At 45.3% G+C, this 18,807-nt stretch overlaps 2 protein-coding genes across 2 annotated transcripts; both read left to right on the top strand.

Annotated features, from left to right (window-relative positions):
- Positions 1-15,726: 15,726 nt before the first annotated feature.
- Positions 15,727-17,712, top strand: LOC135392299 (uncharacterized protein K02A2.6-like). The gene has a single exon (XM_064623016.1). The coding sequence runs from the start codon at positions 15,727-15,729 to the stop codon at positions 17,710-17,712; it is 1,986 nt and encodes a 661-aa protein (XP_064479086.1).
- A 129-nt stretch (positions 17,713-17,841) lies between these two features.
- On the top strand, positions 17,842-18,615 carry LOC135392298 (uncharacterized protein K02A2.6-like). The gene has a single exon (XM_064623015.1). The coding sequence runs from the start codon at positions 17,842-17,844 to the stop codon at positions 18,613-18,615; it is 774 nt and encodes a 257-aa protein (XP_064479085.1).
- Positions 18,616-18,807: the final 192 nt, after the last annotated feature.

The following is an 18,807-nucleotide window of genomic DNA, read 5'->3' as shown; positions in this document are numbered from 1 at the left end:
GCCGTAGCAGACGACGCGGGCTGATTGCGATACCAGCTCTCACCAATTCCCCATAGAGCCCATAGTATAGCTAAATTCACACAACACTGGGCACACGACCAATAAGAGTGCAGCGATTGCTCCCTCAATCCTTTAATCAGAAGTATTTCCGTCTGGCTCGCAGCCCGACCGGTTCTGGCTGTGGCTCCATACTGGCCTGTACCGGCTACCCCTCACCTCTAAGTCTACTAGCTTTCATGCACGTCGTAAAGTTATTCCGTGATTCCCAAACAACTGTGAAAAGTGTCGTAATGAACAGAAATGTATTTATACTGACACAATCGGCAGGTTGACACATATACATGCACTGAGCCTACTGAGTCCATTGCCTAGCGCTTCCTAGCACACTGGAACAAAGTTCAAACTTTTAAAACCCGCATATCGACACAGCTTATTCCCAGCAACGAACAACTGTCACATACTTGCGCACAATTGCTTGATCATCATGTCCTTGCCTGCTACACGTCAAGTGCTAGAAGTCGGCCCAGGACGCACATTTCCCCAGGGCGTCAGTCGTGACGTTGCCCACATACGTGAGGCCGACAACGGCAAGCCCTTTCACCATCACCACCATCAAACATAAAATGCTGCTTCATGAATCGTATTTTCTTGTTACCGCTATGCAGATCTGACGGCGCTCGAAGATGTTCATCGAGCCAGAATGCACGACAACACTTCAGTTTGAAATTCGATTGGATTCGAAATACGCTTGTTCGAATTCGATTCGAAATACGCTTGTGGCGTCCGACCAATAGAGAGGCACGGATTGCTCCGTGTGCAGTAACACGCAAGTAGTGTATAGATTAACTCTGCAGCCAGGAAATGATGTCAAACAGGAAATGACGCCATCAAGGACGTATGACGTCACTCCAGGCCGCAGCCGCTCCGCCCTCATATCAGTGAGTGGATAAGATAGTTAATCAGTGACGTCACATAGTTAATCTTAGTGATATGATATCAATGATAAGATTAAGTAACAATAACGACGTCATGGTGAAACACACTAGGAATCGAACTTGGGTCCTTTAGGTTGTCAGACGAGCATCTTAAGCCACTGGGCCACGGGCTCTACATGTTTACTTGCGTCGCTAATCAGAATAGAATCGTGTGGGGTGGAGAGGTTGTTTGATTTCTTTTACGCCAGGTGGCGTCATGGGGAGTTGAGTTCGTTCATCTAGAGATGGCAGCACTTCCAGCAAATTTACCGCCGTTCAACAGATGGCGCTACTCGCGCCCCCCTTCGCGCCCGCAGATTTTTGTGTCATGTTCAACAGCTTACAGCATATTTTAAATTTGCCCGCCTTTTCTGACATTTTAAACAGATGGCGAATTCACTTTTGCCTCAACAGATGAAGCTATGACGAATTAAAAAAATTCCTGCCATTAGTCCATTAGACTCCTCACGATGATTTCGTTCAAAAAAAAATTACGAAGCACTTCTACGTCAGTTTACTGTCAAACGGCTCGAGTGATGTATTTCTTAGTAAGACAAGGAGCAAGTTTAGAATGAAACTCGCTAACTCAGTGCAATTAGATCGAAAGTGGCAGGTTGCTCTGACTGAGATGAATATTCCATTTGCAATTAACAATAACACGAGGAGAGCCCCTCCTCGATACTGTAAGCATGAGAGAGCAAGCAAAATGTGGGAGAAAACATTATTGTAAATTTTTCTCCATCCCTAACGAAACAGTAAAAAATAACGAGTATAAAAAAAAGAACAAATTCATTCGCTTTTTCATGACTTATTTTTATTATAACAGTTAGATCACAGTTATCTTTCAAGTCTATAGTCATTTCAAAGAATGAGCAAAGCATAGTGCTACTCTAGTTTACAAAACAGTTGAGCTTCGTTGACATTTGGATTTTCATACTCTAATTCACTGTGTTATGCAAAGTAAGTAACGGACATATTGTAAGACAATTACACACATGTCTTGCTGTAGGGATAAATATTCCTTCTATTGACGTTACATGACACAGTCAACCTAACACAGCATCGAATCGACATTTAAATTAAGTCGATCCACATACCGTGTGAGGACGACGATGAGGCAGTGTTGATTTTGTGTTGGTGATATCCAAAGCGAACAGAAAGTCCAACAGATCACTGGTCTCTTTGCAGAGATTTTCCGACAAAAGGAGGTCATCACACTCAAGTCTTGACTGATGAAGTTGTAGGACAACTTTCCCGTTGCATGAGAGAGTCTTAGAAAGGCTGTCTCGCTCCGATGAGGAGCAAAGTCGCTCTACACATGATGCCGACGAGCCGCTGAAGTTTCTACAGTGAGCCAGACGGTATGGGGAAGTGACGGAGACAATCATGAACCGTTCGTACTGCATTTCCGTGAATGCTACAATGAACTCGGATGCTATGAACATTGAGCAAAGCTCAGTCTCACCACAGAGGGGCTCGCAGTGACGGCGAAAACATAAGGATTTGACAGGCAGGCCACATGACTGCCCCCCTCTCTGGATTCGACGCTGTGCTAGGAGTTCTGTTGAATGTTTCAGCCATCTTTATGTCAAGGTTTTCTTTCCCATACTTTTATTGACAACTTCCACGTGACAACAGCGTGCCTTGTAGACGTCATAGACACTAATTATCTCTTTACGCAAACTCATCACTAGCCTAATCTCACTTCGTTCCGCTTGACAACTTTTGCGCATTCGACATCGTGTTACATCTTTTCCTTCCACGTGATCGCTCCATGCATATGGCTTCGTGTTACATCGTTGCAGTCAACATCCTCGTTACTCACGGTCCGCAAACTCTTCGTTAACCTTTTCTTCTTTTTTCCTTTGCAAAGTAGAGCGTGGGTAGCACTTTCGAAATCTGCTTTCGCAAAGGAAGAGATCCAGCGTCGTCTGCTTTTCATCACTTTTCCGAAGAGAGGCGAGCATGGAATGATAGCGACACATGTTAAGAACTAAAACAAAAAAAAACAAGTTGAAACGAAATAGTAATGTCTTCAAAGAGTGCTTGATTATTATGTACATATTTCTACTCACTTAAAAACAAAATAAAATAAACTAGTGATTCTCCGATTAAATCTTTTTATTGAGATATTTTAACAACAATATAACAGCCCTCTTCGACAGCGTAATTCCATATCCAGAATGATGTTGGCCATGTGTTCGACCGAGTGTGTATACATTTTGTGGGCAGCGGTGAACTTTTAGCTCCCGATCCTCACACAAAGAACATACTTCTACACATTCCTGATCGTAAAAGCTATGACTGACATTCACCAATCTCAAGCACATCTGTAGCTGTTGTGTTTCATTGTGTGTGAGAGTAACTCCATCGCGTGTTGGAAGACCAGTCTTGTCCCAAAGTCGTAACGCCAGCAGTGATGCATTAGGAGGACACGTATGGGCATAAACATATTCTTCCAGCTCAACTTCTTTGCTACAGTTACCTTGTCGAAGTGAAGATGATGACTTCGTTAACTCAAAAGTTACTATGACGAGAAAGAATATGTGACACAGAAGACAAAATAGAAAACACACCTATCCATTTCGCTCTTTTATGATGAAGTGAGAAAGTCTTAGTATTGAGGATGAATTTATTTCTTATTGACGATACATTTTTCTTATTCACAAACAAGTCGATTTTTCAAAAGGTCCAGAGTAAATAAAGTTATGTACTTGGCAGTTGAATGGAATCCATGCTTTATGGCAGTGTCGATAAAACACAGACTCTTTGTAGCAAGTTGCATGGCATCGAAACGAGTCGAATTGTCAAATAGCTCACTCATTTGCCGTGACCATTCGGTTAGTAAAACGAAGGATGAACTTGTTAAAAACGAATCGTCTGTATGAAGCATGGAATACATTTCCTTTGCAGTTTCCCAAATGACTTGATTTGGAGGATTATTCGGTAGAGCTCGAAACAGCACAATGTTCGTCACAATTTGAAAAGCTTCCGCTAATGGCGTCCTCTTGACCGTTGTTAACCCACAATTTGATAGCTGCTTCCAAGAGGTATGTTTCTCATGTTTACATGGCAGATGGAGTTGAAATATGTGGGACCTCCTATTCCATTTACCGCATTCATCTTCTCCTTTTTCCGATTGCTCTGTTTCGTTGTCTGTGGACCATGAATCGCCAGGCTGGGTTTCAACGTCGGACCATGCTGTACTGGTCATTTTTTTTTTCAACCGAGGTAATTTTCTGCTATCCACTTCTTGTCCGCAGTTCCACTGAATCTAACTAAATACTGGAGCTTTCCATTTCTAACTCGTCTTTTTATAATCTTTTCTACTTTCGGTACTTCTCTCACTCTTACCATTTCACTCTCGTAGAAACTACCAATGATATCTTCATTGTTAAGGTCACGCAGTAGGTATGTATTAGGATAACCTATTTTGATTGCTCTCACCGAAAAAATCTCTTTCGTAAATGACTGTAAATATCTCTTTGTTAACTGGTGTCTATATTTGGCAATTCTAACGAGATTACCAAGATTGTAACGTGGTTTCTTTGGGGCTTCAGTTGGGGTAGGGTAAAGTCTTTCTCGGAAAATGTGCTCGTTTTCTTTGGTTACATCCACAGGTCTCGCAGAGAGAGTCCTGTGCACTCGATTGTTGTACGCTTTGATTACTTGAGGTAGAATCTTCACATAACGTTTATGACCCTGATATGTAAAGATACGGTAAAGTGTAGACACAATACTTCGCTGACATCTCTCAACGATCGCACATATATAAATAGACATAGAATGATATAACGTTATGCCTTTTCTTTTCAAGAACTCTCGCACTACCTTGTTCGTAAACTCTGTTCCTCGATCACTATGTATCGGCCATGGAGTACCGATCCTCTTAAATGCAACTTTAAACGCTCGAAGAATCTCAGGAGATTTTTTATTGCGAATGGGTACAACAGCGAGGAGCCGGGAAAAAGCATCTATACAGAAGAACAAATAGCGAAAACCATCATTTTGCCCTTTTAGAGACTGCATGTCCTTTAGGTCGATTTGGAACATTTCCTGCTTTCCGAGTGCAATTATTTTCCGAAAGGTCTTGGGTCGCTTGTACTCCTTATGTAAGCTGTAAACATCACTTGTCTCCAGATATTTAGCAACTCTGCCCTTCTTTTCACCGATGGCTTGAGCGAGTCTCTGCACTCCACCAAAACTGCCGGCATGTTCTGGGTCGTAATAGGCGGCCATTAGTGCTTTCTTCTGCTGCGAACTCTAAGAGCGTCAAGGGATAGATAGGCATTTATTGAAGCTGACACGTCTCCTCTCATCCAGGAAGGTTGTCTGTTGTGAAGTTCATACTTCAGCAATTCGACAATGGACGAGTGTGGCACTACCTTCCCGTGACATATAACTCTTCCGTACTCGTCGTAAGCTAGAACAGTTGTTATCAGTTTGAGTGTTGCTAATACCTTTTTATGACGCCTTGGAGGGAAGTGCGACAATATGGTTTCATCTTGAAAATAGTCTTTCTGTTCCTCCTGCACAGGGTTCAATATGGGCTCCATGTTAGGTTTCGGCGGGCACGCTTTGCAGCACGTGTGATTGCTGGCGAGGCACCTTCAGGTGTGCTTGTTTCACTTGTAACAGGCGATGCTCGACTGCTCGATTCTCCCGTTACTCTGTGTTTTTTTAAACAATTTGAATGCACAATAAGTGTTGGTAGATTCAGTTTGACCAATAGCGGCAAGATGCGATCGAAGTAAGGAGGAGTTGGAACATTTCTCGCTCTTGAGACAAGATAATAAAGGAGATCGATTATATTACTATTCTCCAACGTTTGACCGTCAACGATTACTTCGAAGGTTCGCGCATTCCAGGAGATTGTTGGTTGTAGAAGTTGCAGAAGTTGGTTTGCCCTGACCTTATAACCACTACTCATAAAACCAACAATTGTGTCACTTTTCTCCCCTTCCTCGATCTGTGTTCCTTCTTCTCGCGATCCAGGAAGTGTTTCGCTTGTATGTTGTTTTGCAGCTCTACTTGAATGTAGCAAAGAGTGAAGATACTGAATTATCTCTTTTGCCTTGGTGTCATCCGGTTCATCTTTCTTCAATACATTTGGGATGTGATATTCTCGGTAAGGTACAAGTTCGTATTTCTGCATCGATTATACTCCGATTGCTTTTGCAATCGCTCTTCCACCCAATGAGGAGATGAGACCCAACAAAGGTGGTAATAGAAACTGCAGAAAACCACCTGATTGTTGCAAGACCTTTTTAGCTTTCTTGACTCCCGTTGCGTCTCGTTTTGCCAAAATGCGAATTGATGCTGCGTAAGGTTTTAATTGCTTTCTTACTCTCGGAGTTACTGTGACGTTTCCTTCACAAAGGTTCATACAAATTTCTCTGACCGTATTCAACTGATCCTTTGTAGCATGCTCCAAAAGATAATAACGTTGCTCGGGTGACGTAGTTTCTGCGAGCAAGTGAAGAAAATGAATATTCTTCTTTACACGTTTCATGTTTTATATACTATTTGGCGATGATCGTCGGGAAATATGTTCGTCCACACTCCATAGTGGTCTGAACAATTTTGAGACAAGTCAATTACGATGTATGAATACGGTTTCTTACAAGCATCCTTATATATGCTTGTCAATAAGTCGCTTTTGTTCCGTCCAAACAATTGTCGTGAAAGTATTTGTAATTGATCCACAGTTCGAGCAGAACGACATAGAATTAGAGCACTGCTATTGAACTGAATACATCTATACAGAGGATCATTAACAAATAAATATTGAGTAATGAAGATGGCCGAACAGTTGACATCGTGGCATCCAGCTACATAGAAGTTACAGATTTCTTTTAGCCTTTTCTTGTCAGCCAAGCAATCGTCAAATATGATTAAAGAATTTCTAACATCCTCCAGGTTAGTGGGAATATCTTGACTGAAAGTTACCTCGGGAAAATCATCAAAAATAGGTTGCTTGTACAAGTATATGTATAGTATACGATCGAAAGGTTTATCGAAGACAGTGGCTCTATGCTTGATCAAACGTGTAACGAGTGTCGTCTTTCCACTTTGACTTTGTCCAGATATAGTCATTGAGACAGGAGTGATAAACCTGTAAGGTCTAACCTCAGTCATCTCTTCCAAGTAAATGAAGACTGGTATAAATAGCACATTACATAAGACTTTTACTCTTTTTTTTCTTCAAGCATGTGTGTTTTTTTATGAAAACGATAAATGGCAAACAACACTTAACCTTTATGCACTCCTTTAGTTTGTCAATGTTGGATATGGGAGCTGAGAAACTCATATCTGTATATCTTGTGCAGCAAGTCAGTGTAGAATTCTCAAGTTCTAGCACTTTCAGTTTGTGCAAACACGCAATATGAGTCTGTGACTGTATCTTTTTTTTTCGGAACAAGTCTGTTCTAGACGTTTTTTTTTCTTACTTTTTTCCTGTTCAAACTTGTCTAGACATGTGATGAGCACGTGATTGGTTACGTCAGAGAAGGTACCAACAAAGTTGTAGAGGACGGTGGTCTTCCTCTACATGAGCCCCGACCGGCGATGATGGTATGCCACGGAGAGGCGGTGACGGTGGCCTATCTCCATGGCCGCGCCGGTGGAACAGAAGCCGGTGCTCCACGCGCGTGGCCATCGTTGTCGTCGTCGTCCGCTACAGGGGTCCCCCGGCCGTCAGATGCGTTGCGGACGCATCGCAAGAGCAGGGAACAACGGGAACAGGGGCACGGCACACGTTGGCGGCACTTCAGTGCGGATGAAGACGGGGAGAGCATCCGTGTGTAGGTCATCCTTGTGGTAGGTGTGGACGGGAACAGCGATCCGTCGCAGAGAGAGTGAGGCGCTCGGTGTCGTGGTCCTGGGGTGCCGCGACCGGCACGGGAGCCGAAGCTCGATAGTCCCAGGTGGAGTGAGTGAGGTGCCGAGACGGGCTTAAGTGTGCCGAGGCGTCGGCTGCCGCGACTGCCGCAACCGGCAGGTGAGCGCAAGGCTCGAGTGTCGCGGCCGGCAGTGAGAAGCGTGAGAAGACTTGAGCGAAGAGAGAAGCGTACGTGAGAGAGAGCGAAGAGTGCGGTAGGAGTGAAGGTGGGCCGTGTGTGCCGGAGGTAGTGCTGCTCGATGGCGTGGTCGGAAATTTGGGATGGTGAAGGACCGAATTGCTCCGGACGTGATGTTCTTTGTCCGGGTCACCAAATGTAGAGGACGGTGGTCTTCCTCTACATGAGCCCCGACCGGCGATGATGGTATGCCACGGAGAGGCGGTGACGGTGGCCTATCTCCATGGCCGCGCCGGTGGAACTGAAGCCGGTGCTCCACGCGCGTGGCCATCGTCGTCGTCGTCGTCCGCTACGAAGTCAAACATGTCTATGCATGCACTGTTCGCAAAGCGCTATATAAGACTGCCCTCCATGACGATTCTTCACACAGATCCTCACAGGAGGAAGGGTACGTTACACTTTTTTCCTTTCGCTCCGATATGTGGGAAAGTGTGCTTATATTTATTCTTATTTTCAGCTTCACTCTGTGTGTAGAACAGAATATAAGTGAGCCAGAGTGAGAAGTCACCACAAGAGAAGGTATGACATCTATTTTGGATAAGCTCGATAAACTCAAGAAACCTGGAGATGGAGATATTCAGAAAATGAGTACCCTACCGAAGAATGAAAAGCTGGAGGTCTTGGATTTGCGAAAGATTGCCACGGTGTACGGCGAAGCGGTCTATGTAGAAGTGTTGATGGAGAACGACAAACGTGTAAAGTTCTACCTTCCTAGTCGCTTTAAGCGTTTGACAGAGGATGATCTAGAGGAGATGAGACAACTGCCAAATCTTAAAATTGAGAAAAAGGAGAGATTCAAAGATGGCAAGAGAGTTGCCTCGCCCGACATTCTATTCACTCATGGGAAGAAAAAGTGATGATGCATCGACATATCGGCAGCTCCTATCCTGAGGCACTTCTCTCCACATCATGGTGACTTGTCACTTATGTCCTCAACATGAACGTCAGTACTATGCAACAATAGAGGGACTCCAAATTCATCTGGCAAACGTTCACGAACTCCAGACACCCTGCATACCATTTTGTGAGACTCTCTGCACACTACAGAACTACACGAAACGCTTCGAGTTGCATCTACATGACAGAGACGAGGCGGGGCATGAAGTGACAACGTTTTTTCATGAGTATGAACACTATCTTGCTAATGTATTGCGACACTTTGGATTCCCACTGCGCTACTTCACATTTCTTAAAGTAGAACTTGGGCGACATACGCCCGATGAGGAGTTACGACTTGAGATTCATTTTGTACCTTCTAAAGTGAGAACTGTTTGGTCAGAGGGAGATGTACTGCCTTCGATTGCGCAGTTGAGTAGTGAGATAGCACAAACATTAGAAAACTTAGAAATTCAAGGCTCCGTTTTTTTTCCTCTTTCGCATTCTTCTCTTGTATTCTAAACATTGGACGTTTGGCTCCTCAACTAATTGGATGTTCCCAATTTGAGTTACCGAGTGAATTGAAACGAAAGTATCGTTCCCTGTTGAATGTGGATTACGGACTACATGAAGATGAAGAGAACATGTGTTTTGCCTTCTCCGTGATTGCTGGACTACATCCTGCCTCGCATCACAGGCGGAGGGCATCTTCCTACAGACCATACATAACACAGTATGTATTTCCTGATACATTTCCCGTAGCTTTCCCAAGATGTAGAGATATTTGAGAAACGTAATGAAATTAGCATTAATGTGTACGCGTACGAAAAGGAAGAAAACTACATTTACCCCATCAAAGTTGTTGATGAGGAGCGTCAGAAACATGTGGACTTGTTACTAGTTGACTCTCATTTTGTGCTCATCGCAAATTTTAATGGATTGTTTGTTCCACGTGGACAATTTCATTGTAAAAGATGTACAATGGGCTTCTGCTCAGAGGGAAGTCTGAAGTGTCATTTAAGTATGTGTAAGCAACAGAAAGTAGCCAAGACCATTTACCCAAAGAAGGGAGAGACATTAGCATTTGCAGGGGAACATCTCATGTCAGAAGTTCCCTTCTACTGTGTGTATGACTTTGAAAGTGTGCTGTCACCGTGTCTGGATTCAGGAAATGTGTATGAAGATCACATCCCCTCTTCATTTTGTCTGTTAGTGATACGCGCATCCGACTCATATGTCCTCCAAAAGCATCTGTATCGTGGACATAATTGTGTCACTGTCTTTATGGAGCTACTGCACAGACTCCATGACGACATTTTGGAATGGATACGTACAATTGCCCCTCTAGAAATGACCGCAGAAAACGAGCAGCAGCATGCCACAGCAAGTCACTGCAACGTTTGCCAGGAATCTTTTGCAAAGAAGCAAAAAGTTCGTGACCATGACCATGTAAGTGGAAAATTTCGACAAACTTTGTGTAACACCTGTAACTTAAAACTGAGAGTGCCTCCTAAGATTCCAATCAGTGCACACAATGCCAACTATGACTTGAGTTTTCTTTTGTCTCACTTGCATTTGCTTAAGAAAGTAGACATAAAGGTGATTGCCAGTAGCTCCCAAAAATTCAAGGCTATAGACGTTGGGTCTTATCGATTCCTAGATAGTTTAAACTTCCTGAATGCAAGTCTCGAAACATTAGTGAAAAATCTACGTGAGAAAGGTGAAGACAACTTTCGTTGTCTTCGTCAATTTTTTCCAAACGAAGAACACTTTCAACTAGTTGTTCGCAAAGGAGTGTTTTGTTACAATTTTGTCACCACTTTCGAAGCCTACAATGAGCTTTCTCTACCTCCTCGGGATCAATTCTTCAACACTTTGAATGGGACAGAAGTAAGTGAAGAAGATTATTGTCATGCACAGAGGGTCTTTGAAAAATTTCAACTTCGTAATCTGGGAGAGTATTCAGACCTATATTTACTCACAGACGCACTGCTTTTAGCAGACGTGTTTCAGGGCTTTCGTAAGTGGACACTTGACTTTCACAAGATTGAACCTTTTCACTTTGTGTCTCTGCCCGGATTAAGCATGTCTTGCGCCCTAAAAATGAGTAAGGTAGAGCTAGAGTTGATTCACGACCCTGACGCATACCTGCTGATTGAAAATGGCATACGAGGAGGTATTACACAGTGTTCGCTGAGGAAAGCGACTGCAAATGTACCAGGAACAGAGCAGTTTTACCCGAAAAGCCCAAGTAGCTTGATCCACTACATAGACGTTAATGGGCTTTACGGTTCAGTAATGAGAGAACCACTACCTTACGGAGGTTTCGAGTGGCTTACAGAGGATGAAATCACGAACTTGGATATAACACACCTCCCAGATGACGCACTTATGGGTTACTTCCTCGAGGTAGATCTAGCATATGACAAAGTAATCCACCAACGTCACAGAGATCTGCCAGTTGCCCCCGAGAAAATGTCAGGTCCCTATGATCTGCTGTCAGAGTATACAAAGGAATTGATGAAGAAGTTTCACCTTCCTGAGAAAGCTACCGATGCAAAATTATTGTTGACATTATTCGACAAAGAGAGATATTTTCTACACTATCGCAATCTGCAGTTGTATATGCATTTGGGCTTGCGTCTCACCAAAGTTCACAGGGTTCTAAAGTTCAATCAAAAGCCCTTTCTCCGATCCTATGTGGACTTCAATCACGATCTTCGAAAACCAGCTACGAATGCCTTCGAAAGCTCCCAAGCTAAGATTGCAATTAATAGCGTGTACGGACGTTCGTGTATGCAGGTTAGAAAGTTTGTAAACTGTCGTCTCACAGTAACCGACGAACAAGTGCTCAGACTCCTACGCAAACCAAACCTAAAGGAGTTCCGACCGCTGAGCTCTCATGTTATCCTCTTCCAATTCTCTCAATCTGTGCTCCGCATGAGACAGCCACTGTACCTAGGATTCGCGATACTGGAACTGTCCAAGCTGAAGATGTTTGATTTTTACCACAACCACCTTCTTCGTGTAGCTCCAGATACTAGACTGTTGTATATGGACACAGATTCCTTCATCATAAAGTTGAGTGAAGAGAAAGCGCTTCTCGAACTAGCTGACAAGCATCTGGATAACTCTAGCTATGACCGCGATCATCCGTTATATTCGGCGAAAAATAAGATGGTACTGGTAATGTTTAAAAACGAGATGCCTCGTGATCACATTCTCGGTTTCTGTTGTCTGAAACCAAAACTGTACGCTCTCGAACTGAGTAGCAAAAAGCAGTACAACCGTGCGAAAGGTGTGAAACATTCTGAAGCACAGAAGCTTCTTTATTCCCTGTACACCGACGCTCTTGAGTATGGCAGAATACACTCTATTAAACAGAACCTGATCGTACACAAAGACAATGTAAACAAAAGTGTCTCAGTGACAAAGATTGCTCTCAACCCTTTGGATACAAAGCGTTACATTTGTGCAGATGGAATTGAAACGTTCCCTTTTGGTTTTCACGTTTGGTTTTGGTGGTCACGAGCTATCGGGGACCACCGCACCGTTTTATCATGTTTCTTATAAGGAATACTTCGTCTTCGAGCACGTTCTCGTTCTCAATAGCTTTGGTGGTGCTTTCTGCACGCGCAGCAAGTCCGCGCATAGTGTGGTGCCAAAGCTATTGAGAATGCGTAAGTGTACGTCACACGTTAGGTGTTAGGTCTTGTTGGTAGCATGAAGCACAGTGCGGGCACAGAATGTCCGCTCACGACGGCCGTCGTTGCACAACGAGGCCATCCTGTAAGGCTTGTTAAAGAAGACCGGCAAAACTATCCTTGAGGCTATTAACAACAGCAATTATCACGGAACACACCCAAAACATTCACCTTCGCCCATAGATCTCCGCCATCGCATCGACGATTTGGCGTTAGCCAAGCCACGAGCGCGGCTAAGCCAGGACGAAGCCGGGATTGGTCAGGGTTTGCCGACCACAAGACCGCCGTGCCAGGAAAATTAAAAAAAATTTTTTCTTAAAAACTGCAAACAAATGGGTGAAAATTTTTCACATGTATGCTCCCTGTGCGGAAACGAACGCACAGCCCAAGCATGGCTCCATTCTGTCGCAGTCGAAAATCGGCGGAGCTGAGCTTTAAGTTTGTGAAGCAAATTCATGTATCCCTTTGCATAGATGTCTCGTTGAAAGTCGAAGTCGTCGGTGTAGTGTTGACCGCCAACGTCGAGCACTGCTCTTTTGAGTTTAAAATTTTCAAGCTTAAAAGGGTTCCGTTCTCTATGACCCTGATATGCTTCACTCTTGACCATCAATACGGTCAACTTAGAAGGAACTCGTTCACTATAGAGATCATCAAATATCACCTGAGATTGGTTTGGAGCGATTGTCCTATACTTAATCTCTAAACCTCGAAGAAGGTATGTGGCGGGTGTCGTTTGAATTCTTCTTTCAATGCCAACGAGTACGCTTGGAGAAACCTGCACACGTCGGAGGTAGAGCACAATTCGAGAAAACTCTATTGTATGCTTTTCAGTCTCGCTGGGACTAGAGAGGAGCCTAAATTCGTCAGTGCATTGTCTTAGCACCACTCGTATATCGGTGTTATTAAGGACAAATTTCTCTTGCTGACAGATGTCGCTAAAGATAGGAGAATAAAGATCACAGAGAGTTGATCCTTTGGTGCGTTTATAGCGTGCGAAAAGTCCTTTTGCTTCGTTGGGGACAGCAAAATTTTCAGATTCTCCCACTGGATCTGGTTCGTAAAGTATTGCAGACAGGGTGTGAGTTTGAGTAACATTGTTTGCATTTGTAACAATGTCCAAGTAAGAACGATAGGCATAATGTTCGAAATTAGATACCAGAGTCGAATTAAGATAAATGTGGACATGATGAAAGAGAGAAGATGCAAATGCTTGTACAGGAATAACGTTGTCAGTTGTCACTGTACTGCCAGTTGTAGTGAATGCTGCGTCTCCATTTTTACGCACAACTCTACATTGAATGTGTAAGAAACTCGACTGGAGATCAAAGAAGCCGCCACCGAGACCTGGAACATTATATTCAATCACACCGCTCGAGGTAGGTGCAGAAATGGGGAAAAACTCCACATATTCTGACTTCTCCAGAGAAAAGTTTGTCGGTGGAACAGAAAACAGGTCCAACTGATTCGTTGTGCAGAAGCAATTTTTATGTACTAAGGCGATGGTAGACATCTTTTTTTTCCTCAGGTGAAAAAGTCAACCTTTCTTCGTTTCTTCGTTGGTTTTACTGATCGATCAATTCTGTTGCCCTTGCTTTTATTACGTTTCCTACCCTTCCCTCTGAGTCTATGCAGCAACTCGTCACGAGTTGAATGGATGGTGCGACCAACCCCTTTCCTTAGTGCCTCCTGTCATGTATTGTCATGTGTTAAGTTTCAGTTTCGTTTTCATTCTTCTATTGTATGGTCTGCACTATCGCCGCCAGGGGGATCGTTGTCGTGGCGTGAGTTATGGCGTCATGTGAGGCGTGTATGTAGCGATGGCTGAATGCTCAGTAAAATCCTTTGCAATCTCATCGTGTACCTGGCATCCGTATCGATGATCACTCGGAACACCACACTGGCGACGAGGTAAATCCAACTGGTCGAAGAAATCATGGCTCACGGCACTATCACGCCTTTTCGGCATGGTGGGAACTCGTCCGCATGGCGTGACCGGTTTGAGTTTTATTGTGAGGCCAACGACGTGACCACCGAGGAGAAGAAGAAAGCCCTTCTCCTGTCATTCTGCGATGAAGAAATATACGGTATTGTTTGTGGCATGGTTCTGCCGCAATCGGTTCGCCAGGTACCGTATCAAGAGTTGCTGAAGCTTCTCAACGATCGTTTTGAAGCGAAACCGTCCGAGCTGGTGGGACGTTCCCAGTTCTACAGAAGAGATCAACATGAGGGGGAGTCGATTGATGACTTCGTATCGGCGCTGAAGGTTTTGGCTAAAGAATGCAACTTCGGTGAAGTCGCGGTGTCGGGTCAGCGTTCTGACGCAGCCAGTTCCAACGCGGCGACCCAGGCGGCTTCCGCAAGTGAAGACAGTGTGATGACAGCAGCACCGGCAACCGCAGCAACTCGGACATCCGTGACTGTGCTGCAGCCTCAGTCCACCAGTTTGCCTCTTAACATGGTGTTGCGTGACGGATTCGTGTGTGGACTCAGGGATACTCACCTTCAACAGCGTCTGCTCAGTGAACGTCACCTAACGTTTCGAATTGCGTACGACATGGCCAAGGCAGCCGAAGCAGCTGCAACCCACCAAGCTCAGTTGAGACCACGAGAGCACAACGGAAAGGTACACGCTACCGCGAAGACAAATACTGGCCTTGGACCGGCTCGGAAACCCAGAGGAAACGACGGGAAGCCTAAGGACAGCTTTCAGAGGCACGATTGTTACCGCTGCCTGGGGTCTCACAAGCACACGAATTGTCCATTCAGAACAGCAATTTGCTTTTCATGTGGCAAGCCTGGACACTTGCGGAAAGCCTGTCAAAAGCGCAAACAAAAGGGCGGAAAGACTCATGTGGTACAGGAAGAGCAAAAAGACAGTGATTTGTACAACTTGCACCAAGTACATTCCGTGCATTCTACTGTTCCCAGGTACACTGTAACTCTGCGCGTGGATGACAAGCTTGTGCCCTTCGAGGTTGACTCTGGTTGTGCTTACACACTTATAAGTGAAGAAACATACACAGCTGCTTGGATCAAGAAACCACCCGGCTCAGGCCAGTTGAGGTAGGCTTGCAAACGTGGTCGGGTGAACCAATGAAGTTAAAAGGTTCGGTGCAAGTCAGAGTCAGGTGGAAGTCAAAGGACTATCTGTTACCTCTTCTGGTGGTGAAGGGTACCGGGTGCAGCTTGTTGGGCCGCAACTGGTTCCAGCCGCTCAACATCAAGATCAGTGGTGTCAACAACGTTTCCGCTGCTACCAGCATAGATGCATTGCTGAGCAAGTTTTCATCAGTGTTTGCGGATCCTTGTGAAGGACATGCTGGGCCACCAGTTGAAATAGAACTTAAGCCAGATGCCGTGCCGCAGTTCCGGAAGGCACGCCCGGTTCCTTTTGCCTTACGCGGGGCAGTGGAGCGTGAACTCGAGAAGTGGGAAAAGCAAGGATTCATCTCGCCAGTTCAATATTCGGACTGGGCTACTCCAATGGTCATAGTGCGTAAAAAAGACGGTGAGATCCGCATGTGCGGTGACTATAAGTCAACAGTTAATGCTATGGCTAGGAAGGCTTCTTTTCCACTACCCACAGCGAGTGAAGTGCTTGCGAGTCTGCAAGGCGGCAGTGTGTTTTCGACTCTCGATCTGGCTGAGGCGTATCAGCAGTTGCACGTGACGGAACAAACATCAAAGATCCTTACAATCAACACACTGAAAGGGCTTTACGCCGTCCACAGGCTGCCTTTTGGTATTTCGGCTGCTCCAGCCATTTTTCAAAGATTTATGGAAACCATTCTGGCAGGAATTCCAGGCACGAGTGTGTACCTGGATGATGTGATTGTTGCAGGGAGAACAGACGATGAGCATAAACAGAGGCTGGAAGCAGTGTTACGACGACTGTGTGATGCCAATCTGAAACTAAAGAAGTCTAAGTGCCATTTTGCTATGCCGGAGGTTCGCTACCTAGGGCATCGCATCAATGCAGAGGGCATTCATACGACCGAAGAAAAAGTGCAAGCACTACTGGATGCTCCAGAGCCAACAAATAAGGCGCAGCTCCAATCATTTTTGGGGATGTTAGCATTCTGCGATAAATTTCTGCCAGATCGGGCATCGACAGCTAAGGATCTCTACGAGCTACTGCGAAAGGAGACTACATGGTCTTGGGAGCCAAAGCATAAGGAGGCTTACAACAACCTCAAGCAGCTAGTGAACTCGCGCATTGTGTTGGCACACTACGATGAAAAAAAGCCCCTCCTTATTTCCTGCGATGCTTCTCCTTATGGGATTGGGGCGGTTCTGTCTCAGCCTGACGAGCACGGTGAAGAAGCCCCGCTAGCTTTCACCTCTCGAACTTTGGGCCAAGCGGAACAGAATTACTGCCAACTGGACCGGGAGGGACTGGCAATTATATTTGCCACAGCAAAATTCCATCAGTTCATCGCCGGTCGCCATGTTACCATTGTAACAGACCACAAACCACTTCTGGGAATTTTGGGCAGTAACAGACCGGTTCCAGAGGTTCTGTCTCCGAGGATGCTGCGCTGGTGTTTGAAACTGGCCGCTTATGATTATGACTTGATCTATCGCAAAGGAAGCGAAAATCAGAATGCTGATTTCATGAGTCGTTTGCCCCTAGAGAGCGACTTGGATGAACCAAATGCCCCGGCAGACGTGCTAATGTTAGAAGGCTTCAAGTCGCCGCCACTTTCCATAAAGGATCTCCAGACGTGGACTCGGGAAGATGACATTCTTTCGGATGTGCTTAAAGCAGTGCAAGCAGGAACTGTGCAAAAGCTTACAGAAGCGCGTTTCAGGCCTTATGTTCGGTTAGCATCTGAGTTGTCTACCCATAACGGCTGTGTAATAAGAGGTTCACGTGTAGTGATTCCACCCCGAGCCCGAAGGAAGGCTCTGGACTTGCTCCATGCAGGCCACAGAGGTATCGTTGCTGCCAAGGCCTGCGCCAGAGCCTACATGCGGTGGCCGGGCATGGACTCTGAGATTGAGCATCAGGTTCAAGACTGTGTCATCTGCCAGGAAAACAGAAGGCTTCCGGCGAAGGCTCCCGTACCTCATTTCTAAGAAGCTTCTCGACCGTGGCAGATCCTTCACTTGGACTTTGCGGGACCGGTGGAAGGCTTCATGCTGCTTGTAGTGGTGGACTCATTTACGAAGTGGCTTGAAGTGAGGAACGTGCACTCAGCTTCGTCGATGACTGTAATCCGAGAGCTGAGGTGGATCTTTTCCACCTTCGGTATCCCTGAAAAGATAGTTTCGGACAATGGTGCACCTTTCGTTTCCGCTGAAATTAAGGACTTCTACAAGAGCAATGGTATTACCCTGGTGACTAGTGCACCATATCACCCGGCAACCAATGGCCTGGCGGAGAGAATGGTTGCCGAGGTAAAAACGGCGCTTCGGAAGTATACTCAAGGGTCGATTGAGTGTCGACTGGCTCGTTTTCTTTTCAAACAGCATTCAACTGTCAGCGCCAGCACAGGGGAGACACCAGCTGTTCGGATGTTTGGACGAGAGTTTCCTTCGAGTCTGGACTTGCGTCGTCTTAAAAGGAGAACAGCGTACGAAGACAGGGATTTGTCAAGAGCCAGAACATTGGCACTACAGCAGAGGGTCTGGATACGCAATTTTAATGGCACCCCGGCCTGGATACCAGGGAAACTTGTTGAGCGTCATGGGCTGCGATCATGGATTGTCGACACAGGAACAAGACTGCAACGCAGACATCTCGACCACATCAGACGGGCGGCAAGGAAACCTGAGGTGGACCCTGCCCAGCAAGAAATCCACATATCTCCGGCCACAGCCTGGGGAGCTCTACAAAGTCCAGATACGGTTATAGACGAAGATTCCACGGATTCTTCCCGTATGGCCGTAATACCCACAAGGAATCGCGAAACAGTGCGTGACTATCCTACAAGAGCTCGGAAGCCTCCGGGTTGGATGAAGGACTACGTTTTCGCCTAGTAGGGGGAGATGTCATGTATTGTCATGTGTTAAGTTTCAGTTTCGTTTTCATTCTTCTATTGTATGGTCTACACTATCGCCGCCAGGGGGATTGTTGTCGTGGCGTGAGTTATGGCGTCATGTGAGGCGTGTATGTAGCGATGGCTGAATGCTCAGTAAAATCCTTTGCAATCTCATCGTGTACCTGGCATC

Source organism: Ornithodoros turicata, chromosome 4 (assembly GCF_037126465.1).
Source record: "Ornithodoros turicata isolate Travis chromosome 4, ASM3712646v1, whole genome shotgun sequence".
NCBI lineage: Eukaryota > Metazoa > Arthropoda > Arachnida > Ixodida > Argasidae > Ornithodoros > Ornithodoros turicata.
The sequence above is the reverse complement of the archived record's forward strand: the minus strand, read 5'-3'. Positions and strand labels throughout refer to the sequence as shown.

Bases quoted from the DNA above. Each gene is read 5' to 3' on its own strand.
- LOC135392299 (XM_064623016.1), top strand. From the start codon at position 15,727: ATGAAGTTAAAAGGTTCGGTGCAAGTCAGAGTCAGGTGGAAGTCAAAG.
- LOC135392298 (XM_064623015.1), top strand. From the start codon at position 17,842: ATGACTGTAATCCGAGAGCTGAGGTGGATCTTTTCCACCTTCGGTATC.